Source organism: Amblyomma maculatum, chromosome 10 (genome assembly GCF_055883805.1).
Source record: "Amblyomma maculatum isolate TAMU_Amacu chromosome 10, ASM5588380v1, whole genome shotgun sequence".
NCBI classification, from domain to species: domain Eukaryota; kingdom Metazoa; phylum Arthropoda; class Arachnida; order Ixodida; family Ixodidae; genus Amblyomma; species Amblyomma maculatum.
This window is the reverse complement of record NC_139353.1, coordinates 41,929,130-41,954,908: the sequence shown is the minus strand read 5'-3', so window position 1 is coordinate 41,954,908 and position 25,779 is coordinate 41,929,130. Positions and strand designations below refer to the sequence as shown.

Here is a 25,779-nt window from a genome sequence, read left to right as displayed (position 1 = left end):
ATTTCATTCCCATGACTGCTCGAAACGCGCCACTCAATCGCTTTTCTTCACGATGCGAGGCGTGCAAACAACAAAGTTTATTTTCTCTCCCTTCACGAGCTGTACACGACGAAACAAACTTTATCCTGACCGAACAGTAACCACACCGGTATCATGAAGTGGTGCGACAGGGCAGCGCCGCAAGTGATTGAAGGTGGGCAGTTGGCCGGTCCGCAAGAAACGACACGCGCGTGGGTGTGGGCAGCCGTCCAAACCATGGCCGGCCCGACAGCGCGGAGGTAGTGGAGTGGCCGGCTCATCGGAACAAATTAAACCTCACGAACGCCGATTTGATCGCTCGGCGCTCACGTTTACCGTGGCTCATTTGTCACGCATTCTGCCGCGCCTGCGAAGTCCCGTTGCTAGCCGCGCTGCCAGGAGGGGAAAAGGGAAAAAAATAAAAAAATAAAAGAGGAAACGACAGGCGGGGCACTCGGTAGCCCCCGCTCTTGATCGTACGTCGGTGGAAAGCGGAGGTGGTGAGGGGGGTACCGATTGCACGTGCGCCGACAAACCACGATCGGCGGGATCCTGGGCCGGGACCGCACTCGCAAACACCTGAAACTAATGTCGGTCGCCGTCAATAAACTAATGTCGCGATAAACGGATGATTCAAGCCGGAGGAAGAGAACGTACTAGATGGATTAAAGGGCAGATGGTCGATGGCCTCACCAACCTAGACAAATAACCCGCGCAGCTTGTCGCCAAGATCAGAAGGGAAGAGCTCACCTTCTTCATTATACCCGTCTTCCGCTTGCTGAAGGTTGTATACCGCCGCAGCTTATTGTCGATAAATTCCATCTTGATTTTGACGCGTCCCTTGGTCTTCTTGCCATTCGGAGGCGGGGCCTTTTTGGGTTGCTGCTGCTGCTGTTGAGGCTGCGGTTGCTGTTGCAGAAGCATGTCGTCAAGCGTAATGTCGGCCTCGTCGGGTTTGTTCTTCTCACTCGAAACAACAATATCGTCCAGACTCGACGCCGTATCGCCTACCAGTTGCGCGTCGAAGGGCGTATATGCCATGGCTTTGAGTTCCTCATGCTGGCTCGATGTCTGCATCATAGTACTACAGCAGACTGTCAGTGGCTCATGAATGGTCTCCAGACCATATCCGACCCGCTGGTCGTGATCGGCTGGCTAGGGAACGGCCGTCGTCACGAAACGTCGCGCCCAGCTCCCACAGATCACAACACTCGCCTTCGGCCGCTCTCGGTCGCGCTCGAACACACCACGCACGCTGCCACACCACGACCACGCAAAAAGAGGAGCGCTGCGCGCTTTTTCTTCGGAGTGGCGATGGCACTTCTCAGCTTCGCTGCGGCAGCCAGCCACTACTGCCGCGTTGACACACGTGCCGTTGCGCGCGATAAAAGAAAACTGAACGAAAACAAAGATGAAGAACGCGATGCGCTGCCGATCCCCCTAGACGCGACGCACGTCGGCATCGGCGCAGCGCCAGGAAACTACTTCATGCAAGCGCACATTACGCACCGAATGGGCGTGGGGGGAGGGAAGAAGGGTGCTGCCTCGGAGCGCTCGGAGCTCCCGTTCCTTCCGCTGCTGGAAGTAGTCCGGCACATGTGGAGAGTTTCTCTTCCGATCTAAAAAACAGTAAACAATGGCAAAATCTCCCCGTTCAGCCGAAAAATTAGCTAAAAAACTCGCCTGCCTTTAATCGTTTTCATACCAACAGGGGACGCCGAAAGCTCTGCTCTCGGAGCGGCTGTGGAGATCACCTGTCGCCATGATGGGTTTTCCATATATGGAAATGACCGTCGCCATATATGGGGCGTGCTGCCAAATATGGAATTGGGACGAAACTTTTCCCAAGTTTTCCACTTTTTCCGGCATCTTCGAAACGCCGAAAAGCGCGCGCCGGAACAGAAAGCCAGTGCGGGCTTTATTTGAAGTTGAGGCGTGAAATTTTGGCACTGCTGTTATGCGTTAGCTGGTGTTGACTGACTGCAGGCTGCATGGTGAGCTGCTGCGACCGCACAGCGTGGCTCAAACATATGCCTCTGCGATGGGGTGCTAGCTCGAACAAGTTTCGGTTTGCATCACGGATGGGCCACCGTAGCAAGAGTCTAAAATTAGCTTCTGCACATTCTACTCATTGTGTGGTGCTTTGTATTGTTCTAAATACTAGAGCAGAGAAATCATAAGCTATTGAAAACGTATTCTGTAAACCAGTCTTTTACTTTTAATATGAATCCTGCAGCGCGCAGGTATGTGGTCTTTACGACGCCTCCATGGGATCAATCGGATTCCGTAACCTAGCGCTAATTCAATGATGGCGGGTTAGCTGAAGGTCCTGCTATGACTAACGACATATATTAGTACACTGTATTGGTTAATTTATGCAACCTGTTTACAAGTTAGCACACACACACACACACACACACACACACACACACACACACACACACACACACACACACACACACACACACACACACACACACACACACACACACACACACACACACACACACACACACACACACACACACACACACACACACACACACACACACACACACACACACACACACACACACAATGACAAAGCTTCTGAAGAAACAAATGCCGCCAGAGGCATGTTTTGGAAAGCACTTGGAGATGGTAACCTTAATTAGCTTTTATTATGAGTGTGATGTGTTGCTGTATTATGGTCATTTATGCAATGCAGCATTAACATCACTCATTTGTTTGGCCCTTACAAAACTCAGAAAGTGGTGAATGTTCAAGACATGCCTCAAGATGTCAGTGCACGTTAAAGAACCCCAGGTGGTCGAAATTTCCGGAGTCCTCCACTACGGCGTCTCTCATAGCCTGAGTTGCTTTGGGACGTTAAACCCCACAAACCAACCAACCAACCAACCAACACTTCATGTTCTCAATCCTCAGGTGTCCTGTATTCATAAATACCATTGCTGCTGCCAAACCAAAACTCCGCTAAGCCACACACCACCACATGGTAAGAAAGTTGTGACCACAAACACTCCAACATACATTTTGGCAGAAGTTCTGGATTAATGCATATGTTGCAACCTGAAAGTGCACCATGGGCTATTATCCCACAAGCGACTCCATGCTGGTAGAACCCAGAATGACGTTATTTCACTAGCTTTTATGCACAAAATCTTGAAACATGAGCCTTCTGAAATTTGCATGTTCAGCCAGCATGGCAAGGTCATCATACTCAGTAACCCCGCTACACAGTTTATCTTCTCCTTGTAGCAATGCCTTAGAGGTGCAATCCGAGAAATAGAAGTTCAGCAGGATTAAAACTGCTAAGCACTACCTATGGTCTGCCCAGGCAAGCTGTCCAATTTGCTGCCGACATCCAAGTCATGCCATAAGTACTAAAACCTTTGTTCTTCAGAGTCACTATCATCAGCTGCCTTGAGTCAGGACAAAGGCTTCTTTCTCCAAAAACCTTTAGTTTCTTCCGTTGCCACCTGTGGCCGCATTATTCCAGCAAGCTCCTAAAGCTTGCCGCTCCATCCATCTCTTGGCTGGTCTTAAGTAATTTATCGTCCTAGTATCCACTCGGATACTCCAATGGACCATCAGTTACCTGTTTGGTTTGCCGTTAGATTTGATTATCAGTTTCATTTGTAATATTAATCTGTTTTCTTGCTAGCTAGAAGAAAAAAACAACAACACATATACACATATTCAATGCAATTTATTCTTTTATTTGCCAGGCTAGGTGCTAAGTTCAGCCAAATGTATGCTGGTTCTTCAGTGGTGGTGCTGATGCTCTAAAGAAAGAAAGAAAAAAGACAAGCAACAGGAATTAAATTTCAAGTGTTAAGCTTTCAGTGCAGTAGTCATAAATTCACTTAGGATTTCTTTTGGTCCAACAAGCATAGGTAATGCATATGTGGCCCCGGAGCTATGTCACATCAAAGTATTTGGTCACAGCATCAACAAAGAATACAATTCAGCACTGCACGGTGTGTTTTTCTGTGCATGCCGCAGAAAACCATTCTTGCACTGTGTTCATCTAAAAGGAAAGTGCCACCAACTACACTTGGATACAACTCAAGAAAGCAGTTTCTCCATTCAAAGGACACCCCTGCAACCAATGCCATCAATTCTCATGAAGTCGTGGATAATCTTCTTAGACCTGTTAGCGTGACAACACAAGGTGTGACCGCTGAAAGAGAGCTTCAGTTCAGTTCAGTCGTTCAGTCGTGTCCGACTCTTCGTGGCCTTATGGACCATATCACGCCACGCTTTCCGGTCTCTATCTTTCTTAAGAAAGCTTAATGCAGTTTAATTAGTCAAATCCATTCACTGCAGAGTCTAATTTGTGGGGCATCTGCCGTCCCCCCCAATTTGCATCCAATTATAGCCCGTGCAAACGTGCACTACTAACAAGCCCCACCTTCATTTCAATAATTTTAAAATTGAGGAGTTAGTAAAGTCCCTTGAACCAGTAAAAATCTTTACTGTATCAGTTGTGGGTGACAACATGGCTCTTAAGATGCTTTCCTGTATGGCTGTTTACTAAAAACTTCTTGTTAGATAGATAGACGTGTTAATTGAATGGAAAGGCAGAGAGGTCAGCCGGAAAGTTGAGAGAGTCGTGATGGGAGACTATGTGAATTCTAATAAAGACGTGTAAGAAATGTACAGTTGTTGGTTTATAAGCAAAACACTATAAAATTCCTTCGACTCTTCTCTTACTGTTTCTTCCTGTGATTCCTTGTTTGAGTTATCAAATTATATGTTTACATTTTGTGAAAGTACCGCTTTAGCATGAAAATAATGTGGCTATAATTAAAATGCGAGTTTGATTTCATGCGAAAACCGAAGCTTTGCATAAACGTGGCGTCGTCTTTCATTTAAGAGGCAATTGTGTGCAACACAGTCAAGCGCAGCCTAACCACATACGTCGCTCGTCCGCTTCTTGCCAGCGTCGCCTCGTGCTTCGCACCAACCAGTGCTTCGAACTTTCAGCCATTTTGTCTCATCCTCACTTCTCCATGCACTTTTACTCTTTTACTTTGTCTGCGCCACATTCTTTGCAACGTTTGCAGCCGGCTTTACTTTTTTTTTTTCTCTACACACCGTATGCTTTGCCTTACAGCTCCAGGCCTTCATAAAGATGGCTTTTTCTCACTGCTTATAAGCATGGTGGTAAAGCTGCCTCAAGAAAACGACGTTCTTGCTATGGAAAAAAAATTGCCTCGAGATCTGTTTGCACGCCTGCTGCGATGTCATTTCGTGGGAAGCGCGTTGCCGCAGCCAGACTCACTTTACTACAGCAAAGTTCTACTATAATGTCTAAGAAATGAATACACAGTCATCTACGGAAGACAAAACTGGGACTTCAGTTTCACTTTACTATACATATAACCTGAATTCACAATTGGGGATTCTACTGTACTGCAGGCCAGAAAAATGAATTTAGTACTGTGGTGCAGCTGTTTATGAGTGCAATGTTGCTGTTGTCTTGGTTTAAACAGTTTTCGGCGGTTGTAATTTTGAGCGTCTTATACCCAAGTGATATTTCACAAAGACAGAGGAGAGATATCATGTAATGTGACATGAGGATGAAAGGGAAAAGGACAGCTTAATGTCATGATGGTGTTTCTTGAATAGCACTGGGTTACAAATTGGGTTGTGCACTTCTCTTAAGCTTCAAGGTTGGCAGCGAGATCTGATTATTATCAGTGTCATAAGGATGACGCATATTTGAGTCTTGGGAGAATACGAATGACTGTCATGTATGCTAGTTTCCTTTTACTTCACATTACGTCCTAGGTGGTTGAGTGTGCATGAGGCATCAGCGCAAAAATCAAGGATGTGAGCTTCCTATGATAGTGATCATGTCAGATGCAGGCCAAGGTAGCACCTGTAAGATAATGTGGGGGATAATGTGGGGATGCTGGCTCACGGTGCATTTTCTGGTGAACATTGATTTGAATTTGAAAAATGTTGAAGGGAGCCATAATTCTGATCTTAAGTTGCAACAGAGGTCATTAATGCAAACTAATAACTGTAGTGGTGACGATCCGGTGCAATGAAGGACTCCCAATTTTACAAAAGAGGAGAGCGAGTTGCTGCCATTTGTGAGGGTGAACTGTTTGCATCCCGAAAGAAAATTTTGCATCCAACAAACTAGGTTGGTGGGAACTCCTAGTGACGAGACTTTTTGACAAATTGTTACGGAAGATGCGATTTGACAAATTGTTACGGAAGATGCGATTAACTGCTCTGAAGTAATGGATGAATACGACAACAGTTTGAAGAATATGATCTATGATCTCGAGTAAATCACGTATGAATCGGCAAGCTCTGCTTGACATGAGATCTGTTTTGTAAACCCATGCTGACGAGGACAAATGAAGTAATCTGATGTGCTCGTGCAGTTTTGATAGGACACTGGTTGAAGAAATTGAACGACAGAGGCCAATGTGCTATTCCCCCACTTTAAAGACTGGAAGGATTTTGGTGATTATTCAGGCATCCAGGACTTGCTCTGACTGTGGGGAGTATGTGAAGATTAACTGCAGCCTCTGGCTCAAGGTCTAAGGTTTTTTAATAGTTAACTAATGATATGGTCGTAACCTGCAGACAAGGACATCTTAAAAGAAGAAATGAGGTTGCTGATGCTGATGACATTATTAACCTGTATATTAGGCATCATAACAAGTGACAATTTTTTTATAAAGGTAGGTAATAGTGTTGTTCGGCAAAGACAAAACCATTCAGAAATAGCAGTTCTGAACAGTGTCACACTAATCTGATTTGATCAGTTTGCCATCAGTTCATACAAGTGCTATATTTCATTTGAGTGACATCTAGGAGGCAGGATCCACTAGAACTTGCTTGGATTAGGTAGCAAGACTCAGAGTGGTGGAATATTTTATTATTTTATCTTTTTCTGGGTGCTAGGTTTCAATGCATAGCACAGACAACTTTGCAGATTGATAGAGACTTTTCAGATTTATTGTAATTCACTCATTATGATTAGAGTTAATAGTAACCTTTTCACTTCTCAGGGTTCATTATTGTTGCTTAAATATTTCTTAGTTATGTTTAACTATTCAAACTAAGGATCCTGTGTTGATAGCACTGAAGTTCCCTCTCCCATAGAGTATTTTTTCAGATGACATTTTTTTATTTAGCGGTAATGAGATGGAAAAGTTAACGGAATGATCGCTGAGTTTGGGAAGAACAGATAGGTATTAACGCCTTCTGGACTGCACGTCAGTAAGATTCCCTCCTGCTGGCAGTGTTACAACAAGACGGAGATTGAAGTCCAGCGTAGAATAGAGAAATCACTTGGGCTCACAAGACTATGTACACTAAGCAGAAGCCAGTTCATCTGAAGGAATACGCTGAATAAGCATGGCTATGTGCTGAAAGCTAACATATGTACTTGGAAAACTCTAGGCAACGAATCAAAGGGTTTAAGAAGGGGCCAGTTTAAACGGACTGTCCTCAATGTGTTGCTGAAGCATACAAAACCCCCCATCCTGCGGGCCACATATTTTATCTTTATAATTTACAAACAATTTACAAATTTACAATTTACAATAACTACAAACCCTTCTACCAACTGTTGCAAAGCTTGCAGAAAGGGCCGTGGCTATAGCAAACTCTCGTGGCACCTGAGCTGCAGGGCAGTTTGTGCATAAACCTGACCTGGGAAGACTCAGAAGTAGGCTTCAGCCAATAACAAGTCAGCCAACTGTGCTACTCAGCTCAATCAAAATAAATGAAACAAGCAGGGTTCATTAGGCTGACAAATATCTGTCACCTACAGTGATGCCAGAGCCAATGATATTTGTGCTCTAGCATCTTCCCAGATGCAAGACCTTTTATTTTGGAAACTGGGAAAGCAACAAAAATAGAGTCGTACACAATATGTGCCAGTTGTACATAAAATTCAGCCACTCAAGTAGCAAACAATTCACAAATAAGCCCCTGTGCTTTCTTTCAATAGCAATGCAACAGATGGCAGAGAAAAAGAAATTGCAGGTAAGGCCTGCTGAGCTTCTCAAGTACGGAGATTTAATATCATGAAGTTATGGTCCGAACATCACACAAAACTCTAGTATCACGCAGCTCACTGCTTACGAACTCACCTTCAGCCTGCTTGCGCATACGTTCCTTGTGAGCTGCAACTGCCGCCGGCGAGTTAACTGCAAGACAAAGGTATGCCAGAGTCAGCACACTTAAACACGTCGAACTTGCCCACAGTGGTGTGTGGATCAGGAAGACACATAAACAACTTATCTGAGCATTGCTTTACATATTACTATATGTAAAGCGATGCTCAGATAAGTTGTTTATGTGTCTTCCTGAGCCACAGACTAAGCAACACAGTGAACTGGATTCATAAAAGTGCTTTAAAATTGAGCACGGATCTACCAATGTCACGTTTGACAAGGCATCTGTTGTCAAGTAAGGGGATGTCATCAAAAAAAAAATTATTCCAGTGCTGCATTTCAAAGCAATAAGGAGAGGACTTCACTGTTTTTACACTGCTAAGTAGTGAATAAATTTTTTACGGTGTTAATAGTATTTTCTACTCAACTGAAATCCAAACGACTTCCCTACAGCCTGTCCCAGAGTTAGTGGATGCCTGTTCTGAGCCCTGCCGGTAAGTCGGACATCCTCTACTCCCTGGAACAGTCCTTCCCAGCGCAGACAACTCGGTCAAATGCCAGCCTGGTGTTTTACCCTATTTTCTGGTTTCGAATGGCCGCAGAACATGACGGACCATCGGGGAAGACTTTTTATTGGTCATCCTTTGTGTACTGGTGGCCCAGGAAGTCCGAGACAAGGTGAATTACAAAAGGCTGTCAAATGACCCCCTGAAGAAGTCTTTGCATCGGGCGAGGAGGCTGTCTAAACGCCTCCTCTCTGGACTGTTGCAAACCGGTTCTGCTGCCGCCTCCACCGTTTTGACGTCAGGCGCACATAACAGCCCAGCGAGCAATATGGTGATGCCTAGGAAACCCTCGTTACAAAGGTCTATTCTTGGCATTCAGCACCATGGCCATTGATGAGGATGGGGAAGGCAACCTGGGAAGTGACCATAACCGTCTACGACTCACATTCGGCAGAAAAGTTGGCCAACAGGACTGAGTGCAGGTAAAAAAAAAAAACAGGCGACCCACTGAGAAACAGCTAATGAATATAGCCAGCAGTTTGGAGCTGCGAGTGCAGACAATGAACACATATGAAAACATGATAAAAGAAATTGCAGGATGTTGCAGAACCTGCTACCACATAAAGTGGGCAGATACCAGCCGAAAAAGTGGTAGAATAATGAGGTGGCTGTGGCCATTGCCCGCAGGCAGGAGGCTAGCCGACAACATCGGCACATCCACAAAACTGGAGATGAGGAGGCTACAATTACCTCGCTCTGAAACACGAGGCAGCCGCATCGGTGCAGACCTAGATATGCAGTCTAAACAACAACTTCATGAAGTTGCTAATGACGGCTGGCCGACAAGCACCACAGCATTTTTAGAAGCAGGTCAAGGGCGATTCTGTGACCACTTAGCAGCACTCTCTCCACGTGGCACCTGATGCTCCGGTGGTCCAGGGAGAGGGATGCCTAGCGATCTTGGAAGAATGGTTGACGGAGATGCAGAGGGGTCAAGAGCTTATGAACAGTACATAGACCCAGCAGGATATCGCTAACAGCACACATGATGCAAGATGAGGATGTGGCAGCGAAGCTAAGGAGGGCACCAACAGAGAGAGAACTGGAGCAGGCAACCAATCTTACAGATTCGGGAACGGCTAGAGGATTGGATGGCATTCCTATGGGCCTGATTAAGGCAATGGGACTGCAAGTGCGCTCCCAGATGGAAGCTCTGTTGACAAGGGTGCTGGTTGAGGCTGAAGTACCAGGTGATTGGAAATGTAGCAGAATCAGGCCTTTATATAAGGGCTCCGGTGACAAGACAGAGATAAGGAATTGCTGCCCCTCTAGACTGCAGAAATGGGCCGAGGCAAAGGGAGTGCTGCAAGTGGGTTTCCGACCAGGGAGACGCATTGAAGATAACCTATTTGTCCCGACGGAGTGAATTATGATTGCCCACCTGGCTGGGAACCCCTGTTTGTAGCTTTTCTCGACACCTCGAAAACCTACGACAGTGCAGACCGGCAGATCCTGTGGCTCCTCATCTTGCAAGGTTTTGAGCTCGAGGTCTCCTTTGTGCAATTTACTCAGAGGTGACAGCCCGAGTGAAGTGGGATGGACATGTGACTTCGCCAGTAGACATAAGGTGAGGTCTTAGACAGGGCTGCCCACACTCTCCAGTGCTTTTTATGTTGTATGTGGCAGGTTTGTGTCAGCAACTACAAGGATCGGGACTGGGCTATGCATTCAAACACTACGAGGAGGGTCAGTCAGGTGGTACGGAGGATACCGGTCCTCGTTTATGCGGACGATTTCGCGGTGCTAGCGAATTCCCTGGAGGAGTTGTAACAACTGCTAGACGTGTGGCGCAGGGGTGGAGCGGCTTAAGCTGCGTTTCAACCAGAGTGTGATCATGGCTTGGGGAGTGGGCTCAGGACGTATGCTAACTGAATTGGCTTTACAGGGAGGTACCATCCTGCTGGTGGAAACAGCGAAGTACCTTGGGGTGAGTTTCAGTGCAATGGAGGACTACCTAGCTCCACATGAGCGCGGGTTGAGGATCAAGGCGGCCCACAACAAGGGAATGTTCGTCCACTGTGGATATTCAACCGATACGAGGTTTTACAGGCTCTTTGGGAGATGGTGGCAGTCTCGGGCCTGACCTACGCCAGTGCTGTGCTCTGTCTCTCAGCAGGGACAAGAGAATTTGTCGATAGGTGGCAGAGGCAGGTGGACCATATGGCACTCGGAGTGCCCAAACACACCCATTGAAAGCATTCAGGGGGACATAGGTTGGTCAACTTTCACAGCCCGTGAAGCAGTGATGAAAGCGAGTTTCGAGAATCGCCTCTTCCATTTCCCCGAGTCGAATGTGGCCCGTCAGAATCTTGTCCACACCATTTTCACTGGTCGGACGCGCACCATTCGCTAGAGGTACAGACTCCCAACGGTTTCACTGGCTATGAAAGCATCGGAGATCGACTATAGAGTGGAACAGAAGATCTGACTCCAGGTGCAGCAAATTCAGACAGAGGAATGGCAGAAATTGCCATGGGAAAATCTTCAATGGCCTTGTACCGAGCGGAAAGGGCGCTGTCCGAAAGGAGCTTTGGTGTGACAACTCGCGTGGTACTGATGGCGGAGGTGCGTTCGGGAGCATTGCGTATGCTCAAGTGGAGGGCGAGATTCACGGCTGACCTTGTGGCTTTGTATGCTCTCTGTGGAGTGGCGGAGGAGTCAACTGACCCCGTAGTACTGAAGTGTCCGGCTATCTTCCGTCCGTCTACCCGTACAGTGTCACTGCTGGCGTTTCATTTTAGGCTTGGCAACGGAGACAGTCTCAGTAGACATAATTGAGGCAACGAAGAGAGGTTTGAAGTTTTGGTACTTGCGAACAACGGTGAAATCCACTTTACGGTGATCCTGCCGCAACTGCAGTGACCGTGTTTATTGTCCTTTTTTTTTTTGGCCACGCCTTTAGTTTTGGAACCTGTCATCCCGATACAAAGGGTGGGCTACCATCGCCACAGACGTAATTGTGCCCAGCCAAGTTGATCACTGCAAGTTTCTCCATGTACACTCAAAAAGGCGCGGCAGATCCGTTGCCTTTTTGCTTATAAAATGATTATAAATCTCAAGTTCTTTGCCAATACTGAGCTGGTCACTCAACACGCTTTTTGAAACAGCAGGCTCTTCCTGACGTGACGGTCATTCGCAAGGCTGCTAGGCAAATGTGGTTGGCGCTGCTAGGAGCCGATATACCTTCGAGCACAGTGTCGCAACGGCGGTTAGCCGCTGATTTATTGCTCTGTAAACAGCAGAGCAGTGTCACAAAATAATGGGGCAGCAGCCTCTCATTGCGACGGTGCTTTTGCAGAGACGAATCACACAGCCAAGACTCGACGGAACGACACGCACGCACGTTTATGAGCACAAGCAACTTACCAGCCCTCTGAATGGGCAGGAGTATGAAGAACACGTAGATAACCAAGCCACCGCAAAGGTAGTATCTGACGAGCCAAAAGTTCTGGAAGTGGAACTTGTACGGGAACTGGGCGACCTTCGCAGTGAAGGTGTAGGGGTACTTCATGCGCCTGCTCGTTGCCGAGCCAGCCTTAACGGCCGAAGATGCCGAAGACGCCGCAGGAGCCGCCGCAGCAGTCGTTTGAAGCCTGCGCAATTACGTTGAAAGAGTGCAGGAAGAACACTCAGTAAAAAACTATCATTTCACCCGGTAACCTAAAGTCGACCAGCTCTTCATCCGCCGGTCTGGTTCTACTCTCTCTCGCACAGAAGAACGAAATTAACAGACGTAAATACCTGGCCGCTCTGGCGACAATCCCGGCGACTTGACGCAGGGACTGCATTTTTTATTATCTTCAGAACGGCACGGTTTAGTTTGTCAAAATAAAGGAAACTTGTTCGATGCACAACTTCTTGTGCAGCTCGTGCGGCCAAAGGACAAATGGAGGCCAGTGAAGCGAATAAAATATTATAGTGCAGCGTACGGCCGACAACGCAACAACCACAAGTGTAAAATGACCACAACTTAAGGTTAGCGCTGCATGCCATCACAATAAATGTTTTGCATTTAGTTACTAATAAACTAAACATTTACAAATAATACGGACATTTAAAACTTTATATTAAACATTTAAAAAATGTTGGTTTATACTTGTTTACATTTTGTACGAACATATTTACATGTTTTGGCGCTGCTGGTGACGCGTTCATCTTCCACATGCAAGCTGCCGATCGGTGCACTAAACTCCGTTTACAAGATCTTCAGTATTCTTAATGGCGGCGTATGCCTCAGCTGACGAGAAAATATTTAACTTTCTACTCTAGGATAACATCGTTATGAGTTCCTAAATTAGCGCGTAATAAATGACAAGATATCACAGGACGTGATGTCAATGCAACAGATGTCAGAATGTGTGACGTCTGCTGCTCACTGCTAGAACTTTTCGAAAAATGTAAGAGCATGCGTTATTCTCCTTCGATGGATTTGTGTGGTTAAGCCTATTGACTCGTCGCAAAAATGCCATTTTGGTGTCGTGCTTTGCCTCGGGTGATGTGTGTTCGACGCGTGCGGTGGCAGCCCCACGCCCGGGCGTGCGGCTGACGCCCGGCGTACGGCTTCGAGCGCCTTGTGCAGCGCGGCGGTTGCGGTGTTGTGTGCGGTGCCAGCGCTTCGGCGAGCTAACGGTGAGCACCGCTTTCCCGCAGATGATGCCGAAAATGCGTGCGGCCAGCGCTCGCCGCTCTCCAAGAGCGACATCCTGGTGCTCTGCAGCTACGTCCAGTCTTGGAACCAAAGGTGGGTGCTCCTAGATCAAGCCAACACGCTTCCACGAGAGTGTGTTGTGTCGCCAAGCCCGCCAGCTGACGCGCCGTCTTTGCACACACAACGGCCGCTCTTAGCGCACCTCTCCACTGACCGAGCTCGATCCCTGTGCTCAAATAAAGTAAACATGTGCCGCAAACAGGGAGCCTGAAAGTGCATGCCACGCGGCTGCCGTTGCACTGGGACGACATTGGTTTAGCGATGGCCGTGTACTAAACACTCACACACATGTTGAACATTTGTTGTGCGCTAACACGTCAAGATCACGCCTACGAGCAACGGCACAATCGTGGACTTCTGTGACGTCGGGCGACGAGTCGCGGAGCACTTTTCTCGGCTGCAAAGCCAGTAAAGCTGACTGACCGACTTTCAGCGCGCATTGGCAGCGTCTCTGCACATAAACACATTCACTAGAGAAAGTGATGCACATCTGCTTTTTTATCGGGCCTAATGGTATAATGGCGTGACTTTATGTGCTCTGCATGTTCCCCTAGCCTTCGTTGTTATATAGAGGTCTGCAACGGGAATACTTGTTTATCTGTTGCAAAAGTTGCAGTGGCTGCAAGAGCTGTTGTCTTTGGTGGAGGTGCCTGCTGTGTTTTGTAAAGGGGCTGATTGCAGGAGACCCTTATAAAATGTTACTAGAAGGTGGCCATCCAGCTAACCGTTATTGCTCTTCTTTTTTCGATGTAAACATTACGGCAGTATTATTAATTCATTCCTTTATCTAAAGGCAGCTCACTTCATTTTCATTGTTTGCACAGAAACCAAGTTCACAGCGATAAACCAGATGTTCAGAAACCTGCAGCAGTTAATGAGAGCTATTTATTTACTGTGTTCATTGTGCGATGTTCATGCTCACAGCCTGATCTTGAAAAATATGAACAAAGGGTGAGTCAGCACAGAAAGCTTGATGTTCCTGTGTTATTTGTAGTCTTAAAGATGGAGATTGCACGCATTTCTAATTAATGGGATTTCTCATGCTTGTAGGCAGTTATGTTTTTGTAATAAGTCATGTAAAAGCACAGCGATTTTCTTTGTAAGCACGTTGACTCCATTATGTAAATTTTTTTAGAGGACAGTTAACACGATGCTTCATTTCGTTGGAGATGAAAGGAAGTTCCTTGTTAGGTTGCGCTGGTGCCAGGCCTGTTGTATATTTATATGCCTCATTATCATTTCAATGAATCAGTTGTTAGTAGCACCAGTGTTTGCATTACCTTTCTGTTGTCCTGACTTTTTGTACTCAAAATTATTCTTGTGATGACATACATAACACGGTCCAGTAGCTACCTTAACCTGCTTCGTACACTGCATTGAAATGGGGAGCCACTCACAAGAGTAGTACTGACCATGCCAGACATACAATGAAAACATTGCAACCCCATTCTCCGATTGTTACCATTACATGCAAGGTACCCTTAGTGAAACCAGAAAGCAACGACGAGCAGATGTGCAATGTAAACAGCGACTGAATGAAATTACAAGCAGGCACCCATGTACTCTGCGATGTTGGTGCACACTGAAGAAAGGTGGTCGAAATTTCTGGAGTCATCCAGTATGGCGTCCCTCTCACAGCCTAAGTTGCTTTGGTACATAAAGTTTTCCCTATAAATCGACCAATTATTGTCAGATATGAGCATAATTTATAAGATGATCCACACACAATCAAGTTCACCAAGCCTCTTCCGAAATGAAGCCCAAGAACTAGGACAGTCACAATTCACCTCTCTTGCCAAAGAAGTGATACTCAGTAAGATCTTTGAATGTGTTGACAGAGCACGTATAAATGATTTGCATGAACAAGCACTGTGAGAAAATAACAATTAGGCAGTAGTTTGCTTTACTTATGCGAGCTCAACATTCAATATACTCATATACCTCATAACTTTTTTGCATGCCACAAATAAATAGGTTAGGTGCAAAGGCTTCAAACTATATGCATGAAACTAGAGCAATATATGTCTGACAGCAAGTTTCTCAAAAGCATCACAAGGTATCCCAGAGCGCTCTTTCAGAATGAAATATAAACGAAAAGGGAGACATTTAGATGATTTAGGAATGAAAGACATCACAGCCCTTCATTCTGTAACCACTGAATTTAACACACAGCATTGGACCAGTCCAAGGATAAATATTATAGGACTTGCAGCACTGAACACTCATGCACTGCGAAGGCAGCAATCAAAACCACGCTCATACTATCAGCTGTTTGGATCCAGAGGAAGATTTTCATGAAGTAACCGAAGTCCAGAGATTAATATATTTTAAATTAAAATGTGGGCGAGACCTTAATGTCAAAAGGCATGAATGCTGTCAAAGGCAAGCAAGCGAGATAAGATGGATACCATCAGTTTTTATAACATTTCAGAAACACAAGCCTTTTGCTATGGTCCAGGGCTTTCAATGCTAAGTGAGTGCTCCGGAAAGAAACTGGTCAATGCGACTGATGGCTAACAAGGCACTTATAGTTTAGTGTCTCCAACGAAATGAAGCACCATGTTAACTGTCCTCTAAAAAATTTGCATGGAGTCAACGTGCTTACAAGAAAAATCGCTGTGCTTGCACAATTTGTAATAATAAGCACAGATATAAAACACAAATTAATTGCTTACTTTTTTTGAAAATAAAGTTGTTTATTGCCCCAAGGCATAAAGGCAGGTTAGAAAAAAACATATACGCGATAACACTTGCTTCCCAGGGATCACTTCACACAAAGCGGAACGGCCAATCACGTGAGGTCTTTTCCAGAAGCATGACTGATGTGCTTGCCATTCCCTCTCCCAATTGCAGCTCTGCTTTGCTTTGGTGCTGCTGCACTTTGAAATCGCTGTTTGGCCGATATTATTAAAAATCTGGAAGGTTGTACATGCACGTACATAGAATGGCAGACCAACGCAGCTGCAAAATCTTATTCATGCTGGACGGGCTGCGAATGCTTCAAATTTTTACTCTTTGGTGTGCAGGCAGTGCACATGTTGCTACAAGGACCCGCAGAGTTTCGATAAGTTCAACGCAGTCATCCAGGGTCTGCTGCAGACGGTACTACTGCTGCTGCGGCAGCTGCGACAGCGGCTAGGTGCTGCTGAAGGGCCAGAAGCGGAAGAGGCTGTCTTGCCGGACAGCCAAGATGGCAGCCAGTCAGCAGCATGTGAGTTGGTGACGTGCCCTGCTTTGTCACGCGTGGCAGTAAAGTACAGGTACTAGATTATTGTCTGTGGTGGAGGTATGTTGCAAAATCTTCACCATAGATGTTTTCAGTGAATGTTCACTGCATGCATGAAGTGTCATGAAGGGTCATGCATGCATGAAGTGGCAGTCATGACTCATTTTTATCAGTAGTCATCACTCAATTGTGTAGCAAAGTTCATCTTTATTCATGTGTGTTCACTTGGTGCCAAAAATGTAGTTTCTAAAATTAGTTTTCCACATCTCAGTTCATTTTGCAAGTCTCAATGTTTTTTTATTGCGAGGTAATAAAAATGGCATTTAATAATGTGAATAAGTTGTATTTTTGGGCATTCAGTACAGGTACACTTTAATAAAAGATGTTTACTTGACAAAAGAGTTTCCGAGCTGAAGCCTTCTTTTTAATGCAGAAAGATTGTGGTTAGATTATACAGGGAGAATATGGAGAAATTTTAATCATGTCATTTTCCGTCAAACATTTCAAGATGTTGTGTAACAGTTTCATGATCACTGAGTGTGCGTCACATGTATCTTATGGAGCATGGCACTATGTTAGTGGCCATCTTAACATTGTGTTTAAACAACCCTGTTCTCTGGATGAAACAAACACATCTTGTTTAAAGATTATACTATACACCCCGGAGCAGTAAAAGTGTTTCTGTGGTAATTTTTTTCTTGAGCACAAACTTTCTGATCTCTTACCAGTTAGGAACTATTGAACCAGAGTTGTAATAGCAGGCAACATGATGCATTTGACTGCCGCCTTCAACTAGTTGTAATTGAAATTTAGAAGCTGCTTTCTACAAATTCACAAGTATTTGTGCTTGAGGTATGATATTGTAACCTTGCTTAGGTGGTCAGAACAGTATGGTTAAGTAGTCCTTCAAATGTGGCATTTGTGATAGAACTCTCGCAAAGGGCTCTAGGGCAGTCTGTGGTGTCAGAACAGTAAACCGATAGGCACCTGCTAGGTTTAGCATGCAGTACGCATTGTTCCTTTGTTTCAGACCAGCCATGAAAGTAGTGGACATGAAACATGGCTGTCTGATATAATTGTATTGGTGAATGAATAATAAATGTGGAGTTGGGAGGCTTAGGGAGGGAGGTTAGTATGTTAGCATTCAATATGGCACACAACTGCTCGCACAAAAAATGCAGTATTCCTGTAAAACTCCACAGGATTGAGCTTCACTGCCCTTTGATATCAGAACATGTTTGTTATTTCTGGTGCCACCTGCATGCATATTTTCTTTCGCTGCACTTGCCTGTAAGTGTTGTATGTGGCACTCTGCAGCTTTTACTGTGCATTGCTTGGTTAGCCTCGTGATGCGTTGCTCGCCCACCACCGTGTATGCTTGGTTCACTCTGCACTTGCTTACATGCACAAAGCGGGTTCAACAGGACACTGGGGACTAATTGAAGTTGGCACGTATCAAGTGATCACCGTGTTTTACTGGCAGGTGGACTACTTTGACTGAAAAATGGTAGTTTGATAGGCTAGGAAAAGCCGGAAAAAAAAATGCCTGTGTCGCCACCGCAGCTCGCTTTCACAAGTCGTTTGAATGACTTCGCATAGATTTGTTTTTAATTTCTGAGACCAGACTAGATGGTAAATAATAAATGGTAATCCATTTCATGTTTGTTTGCGTTTAATTTATTTCTGAATAAGTTTGCATTGAATGGTGATAAAACTATTCTACTGTCGGCTCCAAATTTGTGAGTATAGTCAGTTTGTCTCTTGCTGCCCAGAAAACGTCCGGCGACGCTTCAAGAAGCGACGCAGTTGAACATTACCATGGGCAAAGATTTCAAGTGGGGGTTGACTCTTGATATCCCTTGGAGCTTGTGTGAAAGTGTCAAAAGGACGCAAATCTGCAGATCGGTAGGCCGAGGTGTGCACGTTTGTGTGGAATGGTAGATTGACCCTCCCCCACCTCTGCTTATAATTCAGTGCTGTGCACGTCTCTTGCACTCCCTCCTGTCTCCTCTAGGTGACGACTTCCTTTGTTACCTTCAAGTGCAGCAGCCTGCTTATTACTGGCAGCCCTGCTCCTTTTCTTTCCAATCCCTCTCTCCTCTTCTGCAAGGTAACTTTGCCTGCGCCTCTCCCTCACTGCTGGCCTGCTGCTTGGTAATGGCGGGGCTTCTTGGGCAAGAAGCGCGTGCATAGAAATCGACCGCAGAAATTTAACGATTGGAGAAAATTGCATTGTTGTGGTCTTTTGGCTGGAATTGTGAAATAGCTCTGCCATTACTGGGCAGGCCATACTGGGTGTGAGAGCTGGCCAGTTCCTTTTATTAACTGTTTATCTTTTTATGTGTGGGGAGGGGGAAAAGGGTGACTGTGTTTGTATGTGTCACAGCTCTCTCCTGAAAATTCAAAACTCAGCACTTAGTGTAGCTCCATAGTCGCATTGTAAACTTGATTCAATTTGGGGGATATTAATAAGCCTTGTTAAGAAAAGTATGCATGCCATTTTGTTAATTTTGTTGCTTGAAAAATTATTCGACTCTTGTAAAAAAAAAACAATGCAAATGTTGTAACTTAAAATCTTTACTTGCAACTTTAATTTCATTTTATTTGGTACTCTATCCTTGTTTTGTGGAGGAATAAAATGTTCATTTTCTGCATTATGGGAATTTGTGCAATTTATTCACTTGATTTGTAGTGGGAAGTTTTGCATGTGGTTGCTTGTCTTTGCTTTGGGATTTTTGCATGGCTGCTGCTGTTCCTAAACTTTCTTGTGGAACTCTCTGCTCACCGCTTTTACCACGGGAACATAGATGCAGTATCCGATTGCAGTGTTCACAGCCAGGTGAAGATGGAGAATGGACGCATCGTGTGCACAGCTAGGTAAATTATGTAGCTGTAAGAGGAGAAAAACTTGGGAGACATTTTTTTGATGTTTTTCGCAGGACTTGAAGACGCATGAAACTGTGTAGAATTTAATTTGCAACACAGATGCATGCTCTGAATGTGCTATGTGTAGTTTCTTTTAATTTAGCGTTGCTGGAAATTAAGATTCCAGTCACGGGTTGCAGAAATGGGTGCTTTCTAAAATGGAGCAATTTAGAGTGCAGGCCTTAGATTGTTGCACTGGCTAGAATAAAAAATACATGCTAAGCTTATTGCACCATTCTTTCGTTTGCTTTCTGCTAGGCTCTCTCCTTGTTGTCACTAAACACGTCTTGACTTGTTAAAGCTAGTGTGGTATGTTTGAGACCTTCTTGATGCATCCTGCTTGTCATTGTTGCTTCTTCTTATTGACAGTCGGCTTGGCGGTTTCTTTGCCAGCTTGAATGTGGGGATAGAAGTTACATTTCTTGCACAAAATGTGATGTCCACAGCTTTTCATCATGTGCACTCCAGTTTTTCATCGGTGGGTTCTGCATGTCTTGCGATTGGTGTAGTGGAAGGCTGGACCCTGGACGACCAGGAGAAGTTGCTGCATTTCGCTTCCAAGGTGTTCCTCCTCAACTTCCCTCTGTACGTGGCCTTCAAGCACAGCCTACACTCAAAGCTTGAGGTGGGCGTTTGGCATCAGCTTCTTCACATTTGTATTTCTTCACTGCAGAGAAGGTTCAGCTTTAATTGTTACGTTTTTTTCTCTTCTTTCAGGAGGTGTCACAGGCTGAAATAGCGGCTTTGAGCACTGTATGCGACGTGAATGTGAGTGGCTTCATTATTGGTACTAGGCTGTTTTTTTATAATTCACTAGCTTTTCTAATGCTTGAAACACTTAATTTTTGGCTATTTTCAAAACTTTTCTTTGTGAAGTGGTAAACCAGGGCTACTTGATGTAAGTGTTGCGTGCTTTGGGCATTTAATGTTTCATGTCAGCGAGGTGTCACCTGTAGTTATTAGCGCAGGTTTATGAAGGACACTATATCATAAGCTTTAAAGTTCCTCTTGAGTATATATTTTTGTGTGTACAATGGAATCTCAGTGATATGAATTTCACGGTGTGATGAAAAAAAATTGGCTGTGGTTAGACCAATGGCCATCCTGGTTAGAATTGCGGAAGCAACGAATTACGAAGATTTTCTCGCCCAAGGGCATCAGCCTCTGCTCGGTTCAATTTCTCCATGGCTGACTGCGCCGTTACCGGCGCGATGCCGCATACATACACCCCACACATGCGACATATCGGCTCCGACATATCGGAAAAGCAGCATGCGCGGCGCGGTGAACGCGGTGGCGGCACCTCTCAGTCACCGTGCCGCGGAGGAGTCGGTGGTGGCCCCGGCGCACCAGCTGTGCACTGTGCGACGTCACTCCCTCCTGTTGCATGCACAGCTGGCAGGCCGGCGGCACTTCTGAGTCACCTGCATAGTGGAGGAGTCGGCAGCGGCTCTGACGTGGCTCTCCAGCTGTGCTCTGTGTAACATAACTCGCTCCTCGTGCATGCGCAGCTTGGCTCATCGGGGGCTCTGCGAAATGGCTCACCAACTAGCGTAGTGTTGCTTCCGCAACAAAATTCGCGCCGTCCAAAAATTTGTATCATGCAAAAGAGGGAAATTGTGTATGTGGAAGTGTGGGAATGCGTTCGCACAGATCTGTTTACAGCTTACTGAATTTAATTATGCCTATACAGCTACAGTAGGCTTACTGCTCATGGTGCATGGGATGCAACAGACATTCACGATATTGGTGATGTGTGGCATGCTGCAGTTCATGATATCAATGAGCATTTGTGCACAGTGTGTGTTGTTGTTTACTGGCTACAGCATGTTCTGCAAGGCTAATGATTGCTTCGTCAGTGATGTACAGGTAGTGGAAAGCGCTTAAAGCACCAGGGTGCAGTTGCAACTGATATGTTCGTATCATCCATAGTAACATGGGAGAGGGTTCAGAACATACAAAATTCGGCACATTGTGTATAGTACACTGTGATAACGGAATTTTATGAACTTGTATTATTCTAAAATTCATATCAAGTGATTTCCTATCAGTGAGATTCTACCTTATACTGTATCTTAATATATGGAACAGTTTCAAGATTTCTGCAACGGCTACATAGCCCATCAAATGTGTCGTGTGTGGCTACTATTGCTTGATTGCTACTGCTGCTGTTCATGACGATCAGGATGTTTAAGTTGCAACCACGAGAAGCAGCTCGCTCATGTCTTTCTCCGGCAGCTCACCTTCACTCAGGTTCCCTCAGACTCACTAAAGCTCCCTCACACTCCCAACCACGTTCTCACATGGGTCCTCTCGTACTCAAGCTTGAGTCTACTCGCACTCATGGCAGCGCCTCCACACTCATATCTGCTCGCTCGCACTCACAAGGTGAAAATGAGTGTAGTCAAGGGTGAGCCTGTTGACTTGTGCAGCGGCGATGCCACGTAACAAGCGATGCAGGAGTGAGCCTGTTTCGGCCGTTGCGCAAACCTCCTTTTGCCCCATGCAGGACCTGGACATTCCGGTGCACCTGTTGCGCAATGTGGCCCACTTCTGCGGCCAGGGTGGCCTGTCCCTGTTGCATGCCTGCTTCCAAGAGGTGGCGCCCCAGCGGCTGCCCATTGGCCTGGCGCATGCACTCGTCTCGCTCGTCTCCAACGTGAGTGGCCTCCTCTCCAACGGCGGCAGTCATGCCGCAAGGAGGGCCTTTCTAAAGGGGTCAAGTTATGTCACCATCACTCTAGTGGGCTCAGGGTGAAAGTGCTGCTCCATTTACACCATGCTTCTCTAAAATGCTTTACCTGCACCAGCCTTCTACAAAACACAACGTTGCACCAAAACTGGCCCAAGACCGGCTGCCTCGATGTTTGGCTGTCAAATTTAGTGGAACTCTGGTTTTTGTGACACAGTGGGTAGGGATCTGGTCTAATCCTTATAAAGGGATTGTAAAAAATGCAGTTGGTATCATTTGAGAGTTGCATATCTGCACTGTGGGGGCCGCCATAGTCGAAACGATGGCAGCAGTATAAGGCATTTTGCATTGGTTCTGTTAAAAATACAAGTATGGTTAGCTACAGCAGCATGGGGCATTTTAAATATTTGTTCGCAAGTAAAAATCACGGCGAACCACAAGCATTTGAAAGGAATTTAAGAAAAATGCTGTGTGCACATGACATAGCACCTTCTCACAGCCTTTTGAATTGCTGGTGGATAGAGAGGCGAGAATCCAGAGGCGAGAGCAGCAAGTGAAGCAGATTGCTGAGGTATTCTCCATCTACCCTTATCCCTAACTGCTCCCATTCCAAGTCTCTGAATACCTCCCCTAAGCAAGCTGTGAATAGTGCTACAAAGAACTACATCAGTTTTATTGCTTTTGCTGCGAAGACAAACAGGTGCTTTACCATAATACTCTTTGTCAGTAACAAGCATGCCAAGCCTACGACAAACAAAAGCATACTTTAAGCGTTATCAGGGTGACAAATAACTAGATCAATAACTAGATCCCTTCTCGACGGTGTTGGAAAGCCATACAGGGTCTATTACCAATATGTTGAAATTAAGGAAGCCTCACTGTCGCTCAAGCAAAAACATAAGCAGCCAGTGGCACATAGTGAAGTAAAGAAGCTGAAGAAGGAGAAGGCTGCCCTTCAGAGCCCTCTGTCTTCTCTAACGGCACTGCTGACCAATGCGCAGGAATTTATCAGCACAGGCATAGGATCAAAGTGGTAGACTCCATGTTTGAATCTGTCGTGTCAATGTAGGCAAAAACTTTTAGTCAATCTAGGTGTTTAGTTATGGAGGGCACAAGCAAACATTCCACTTATTGCTAGTCTGGCTGATTGTCTCTCTGGTCAGTTATGTTATTTTAATATCTTTTTATGTTCCAGCCATTTATCATGCCTTTTCAGAGGTGCATGTGTGTGTGCGCAGTCAAGAAAGCATTGAATGTTTGATAAAAACTTGAAAAGGAATCAAATCGGTTTGTTTTTTTTGTATGTTCAGAATAAAAAATTGAAATTGATAAAGGCATTTTATCCTAAAAACACTTTTCAAAACTTAACTAGAATGCTCCAAAACTCTCGTTTTATTGCTGTAAAGCTTCTCCAATATGGCATTATTGCTGCTCCCTGTGATTCTCCAAAATGCTGGGGCCTGCTTCCACCCCTGAGTAGATGTAATTGAAAAGTCACATTCTCCTTCTGGCAGAGTGGAGCGTCACGTGAGTGGGACTGAGCTGTAAAAGGAAAGGAGAGGGTCGTTGCACCATTGAGAACACCACACTTGCGCTCTGTGAACGACATAGGCTTTGAAGCAGGTACACTAGTATGTAGTATGTGTGTGTGTACTTAAATGAGGAGGAGGCTCAGGTGCCACAGAACAAAGCAATGAGGAAGCATTATTATTAGCATGGGAGAACGCAAAAGTGGTGGAACGTTTTTCATTTATTTTGGCTGCCTGCCTTGGGTGCGCATTAGTCTGGTGGTCATGATGCCCAGGATGAGCACGTAATGTAATTCTGCTGAGCAAAAATGAATGCCTGTAGGTCAGGATTAAAGAATAGTGGTGGTCTGGTAGCATTCATTATGCAAACGCATGGTGCACTAGGCTGGGGTAAACCACGGTATGATGCAGAATTTTTAACCGTGCACTCATGGCTACAGCCTTGACAATGTAGTAACTGCAGTTTGTTAAGAATCAATCGAATGCAGTGTAATTTAGTGTTCCAAGCAAGAATATAGCTTAAAGATTGGACTAGACAGACTAGGACAGAATGTTTGCTGGTTGTGGTTTGATAGTATGCTTTGACTGTTTCCTTCTATGGTTGCTGTTAGCTCAGTCTACAAGACATTTAAGACATTGCCCTTGTAGTGCAACTGTGCAACAAGAGCCTTAATGGCTTAGTAAATCATGCTGCAAACGAGGTCCTTGTTTGGGAGCTAGATGTCATGGCAATATTCTGCATGCCAACAGAAAGAAAGCGTCTGTCCAGTACCGGTGAAAACTGTTTGACACCATTTGCTATGGACAGCAATGCTATTTCATGCTGCTTGTTGCATAGGTGTCTTGCTGAATATGCAGAAACCATTAGCTTAATGCCTGCGCATGTAGAAATGTGGCACCCACATGTTTCGAGGCTTGACACAAGAATATCTGCACGTCCTTGTCAAAGTTATCAGATAACACGTAGCAAACACGGCGACTGTTGAACGCACACACTGTAAGAGCCGGCCGTCAGTGTACAAAGCATGTTTTTGTGTTGCCCTCTGCCCAGCTTTTTCTTTTGGTTGTTGGTTGGCAGTTGTAGCTGCACTTTTAAGCGCAAATGTTGTGGGTGTTGCCACCGGCTGTTTTTCTTCGTTTTCTTCTCTTTGTGGCTTTTGTCCTCTTGACTACTGGCTCCCACAGCATATTTAGTCGAAGTTGTAACTTAACATGCTCGTATATTAGTGACACTGCTAGATGACAGCTTTTCATAACAGTGATGGCTGGAAATAAAATGAGTACCATGCTTGTGGAATGAAACCAACCCATGTGTGGTTCCACAGCGAGGAAATTTAACTGATTTAATTTCTTGACATGATCACACTGTCTATATTCCGGGCCACAGACATGGTCCAGTGAGGTTCTGATTGTTTAATTTTCCTGGTTTATTTGATAGGTATCCAGAACAAACACTTAGGAGTGGTAGTGTCTTCACTTGAAAATTTCTTTCTATTTTGCCGTATTACAGTTGCGAGACATTATTCTAGCGCATGAGAAACACGCACGGACGTATGTAGAGGAGACATAATGGACGGAATTATGTCTCATAGTTGTACTAGGAACCAACTAGCCCCGCTTCCTACGCTTATTGCCTGCCATTTTATTTGGATGGAAAAGGGAAAGTGCATAGTTGTATTCAGGACCTCGAGGATGTGAAATTTGGAATCTATGCTTCATTGTTGCGATTTTTGTGGTTGCACTGGTCAATCAAATTTAAGTCTCAGCTTACATTTAAATTTAAGTCTCTGTAGCAACCACTTAGACACATACTCACTCCATTTGCCTGTTACTTGCAGAGAAGTCCACTTTGCCAAAATTAATACAGAAAGCGTAACCTCTTAGATGTTTGTCATCCTTCGTATTGGCTTGGCTGAACCGTAGAATGAAGCATAAACTATCCAATACAGCCAAAGCATAGCATAG

The 25,779-nt window shown here is 45.2% G+C and overlaps 3 protein-coding genes across 3 annotated transcripts in view; 1 reads left to right on the top strand and 2 right to left on the bottom strand.

The window, feature by feature from the left end:
* Positions 1-1,564, bottom strand: part of bs (serum response factor blistered) — a 34,389-nt gene extending 32,825 nt beyond the window's left edge. The window contains exon 1 of the mRNA XM_084582586.1: positions 769-1,564. Within this exon, the coding sequence (XP_084438712.1) occupies positions 769-1,098 (330 nt within the window). The 5' untranslated portion in view covers positions 1,099-1,564. The remainder of the gene's footprint in view (positions 1-768) is intronic.
* A 2,144-nt stretch (positions 1,565-3,708) lies between these two features.
* roh (reduction of Rh1) lies at positions 3,709-12,648 on the bottom strand. The gene is made up of 4 exons (XM_084582584.1): positions 12,476-12,648; positions 12,101-12,327; positions 8,145-8,201; positions 3,709-3,803 (listed from the first exon to the last, which is right to left on the bottom strand). Exons 1-4 carry the CDS (start codon positions 12,520-12,522, stop codon positions 3,784-3,786), a joined length of 351 nt encoding a protein of 116 aa, XP_084438710.1. The 5' UTR covers positions 12,523-12,648; the 3' UTR covers positions 3,709-3,783.
* A 246-nt stretch (positions 12,649-12,894) lies between these two features.
* puf (ubiquitinyl hydrolase 1 puf) overlaps positions 12,895-25,779 on the top strand; it is a 109,430-nt gene continuing 96,545 nt past the window's right edge. The window contains exons 1-6 of the mRNA XM_084582591.1: positions 12,895-13,131; positions 13,385-13,475; positions 16,469-16,653; positions 20,103-20,218; positions 20,311-20,361; positions 22,103-22,252. Of these exons, the coding sequence (XP_084438717.1) occupies positions 13,089-13,131; positions 13,385-13,475; positions 16,469-16,653; positions 20,103-20,218; positions 20,311-20,361; positions 22,103-22,252 (636 nt within the window). The 5' untranslated portion in view covers positions 12,895-13,088. The remainder of the gene's footprint in view (positions 13,132-13,384; positions 13,476-16,468; positions 16,654-20,102; positions 20,219-20,310; positions 20,362-22,102; positions 22,253-25,779) is intronic.

Coding starts and splice junctions, on each gene's coding strand:
- roh (XM_084582584.1), bottom strand. CDS start 12,522: ATGCAGTCCCTGCGTCAAGTCGCCGGGATTGTCGCCAGAGCGGCCAG. Junction 8,202..12,100: donor CCTGCCCATTCAGAGGGCTG/GTAAGTTGCTTG, acceptor TTTGTCTTGCAG/TTAACTCGCCGGCGGCAGTT. Junction 3,804..8,144: donor TATGCGCAAGCAGGCTGAAG/GTGAGTTCGTAA, acceptor TTCTTTCTTTAG/AGCATCAGCACCACCACTGA.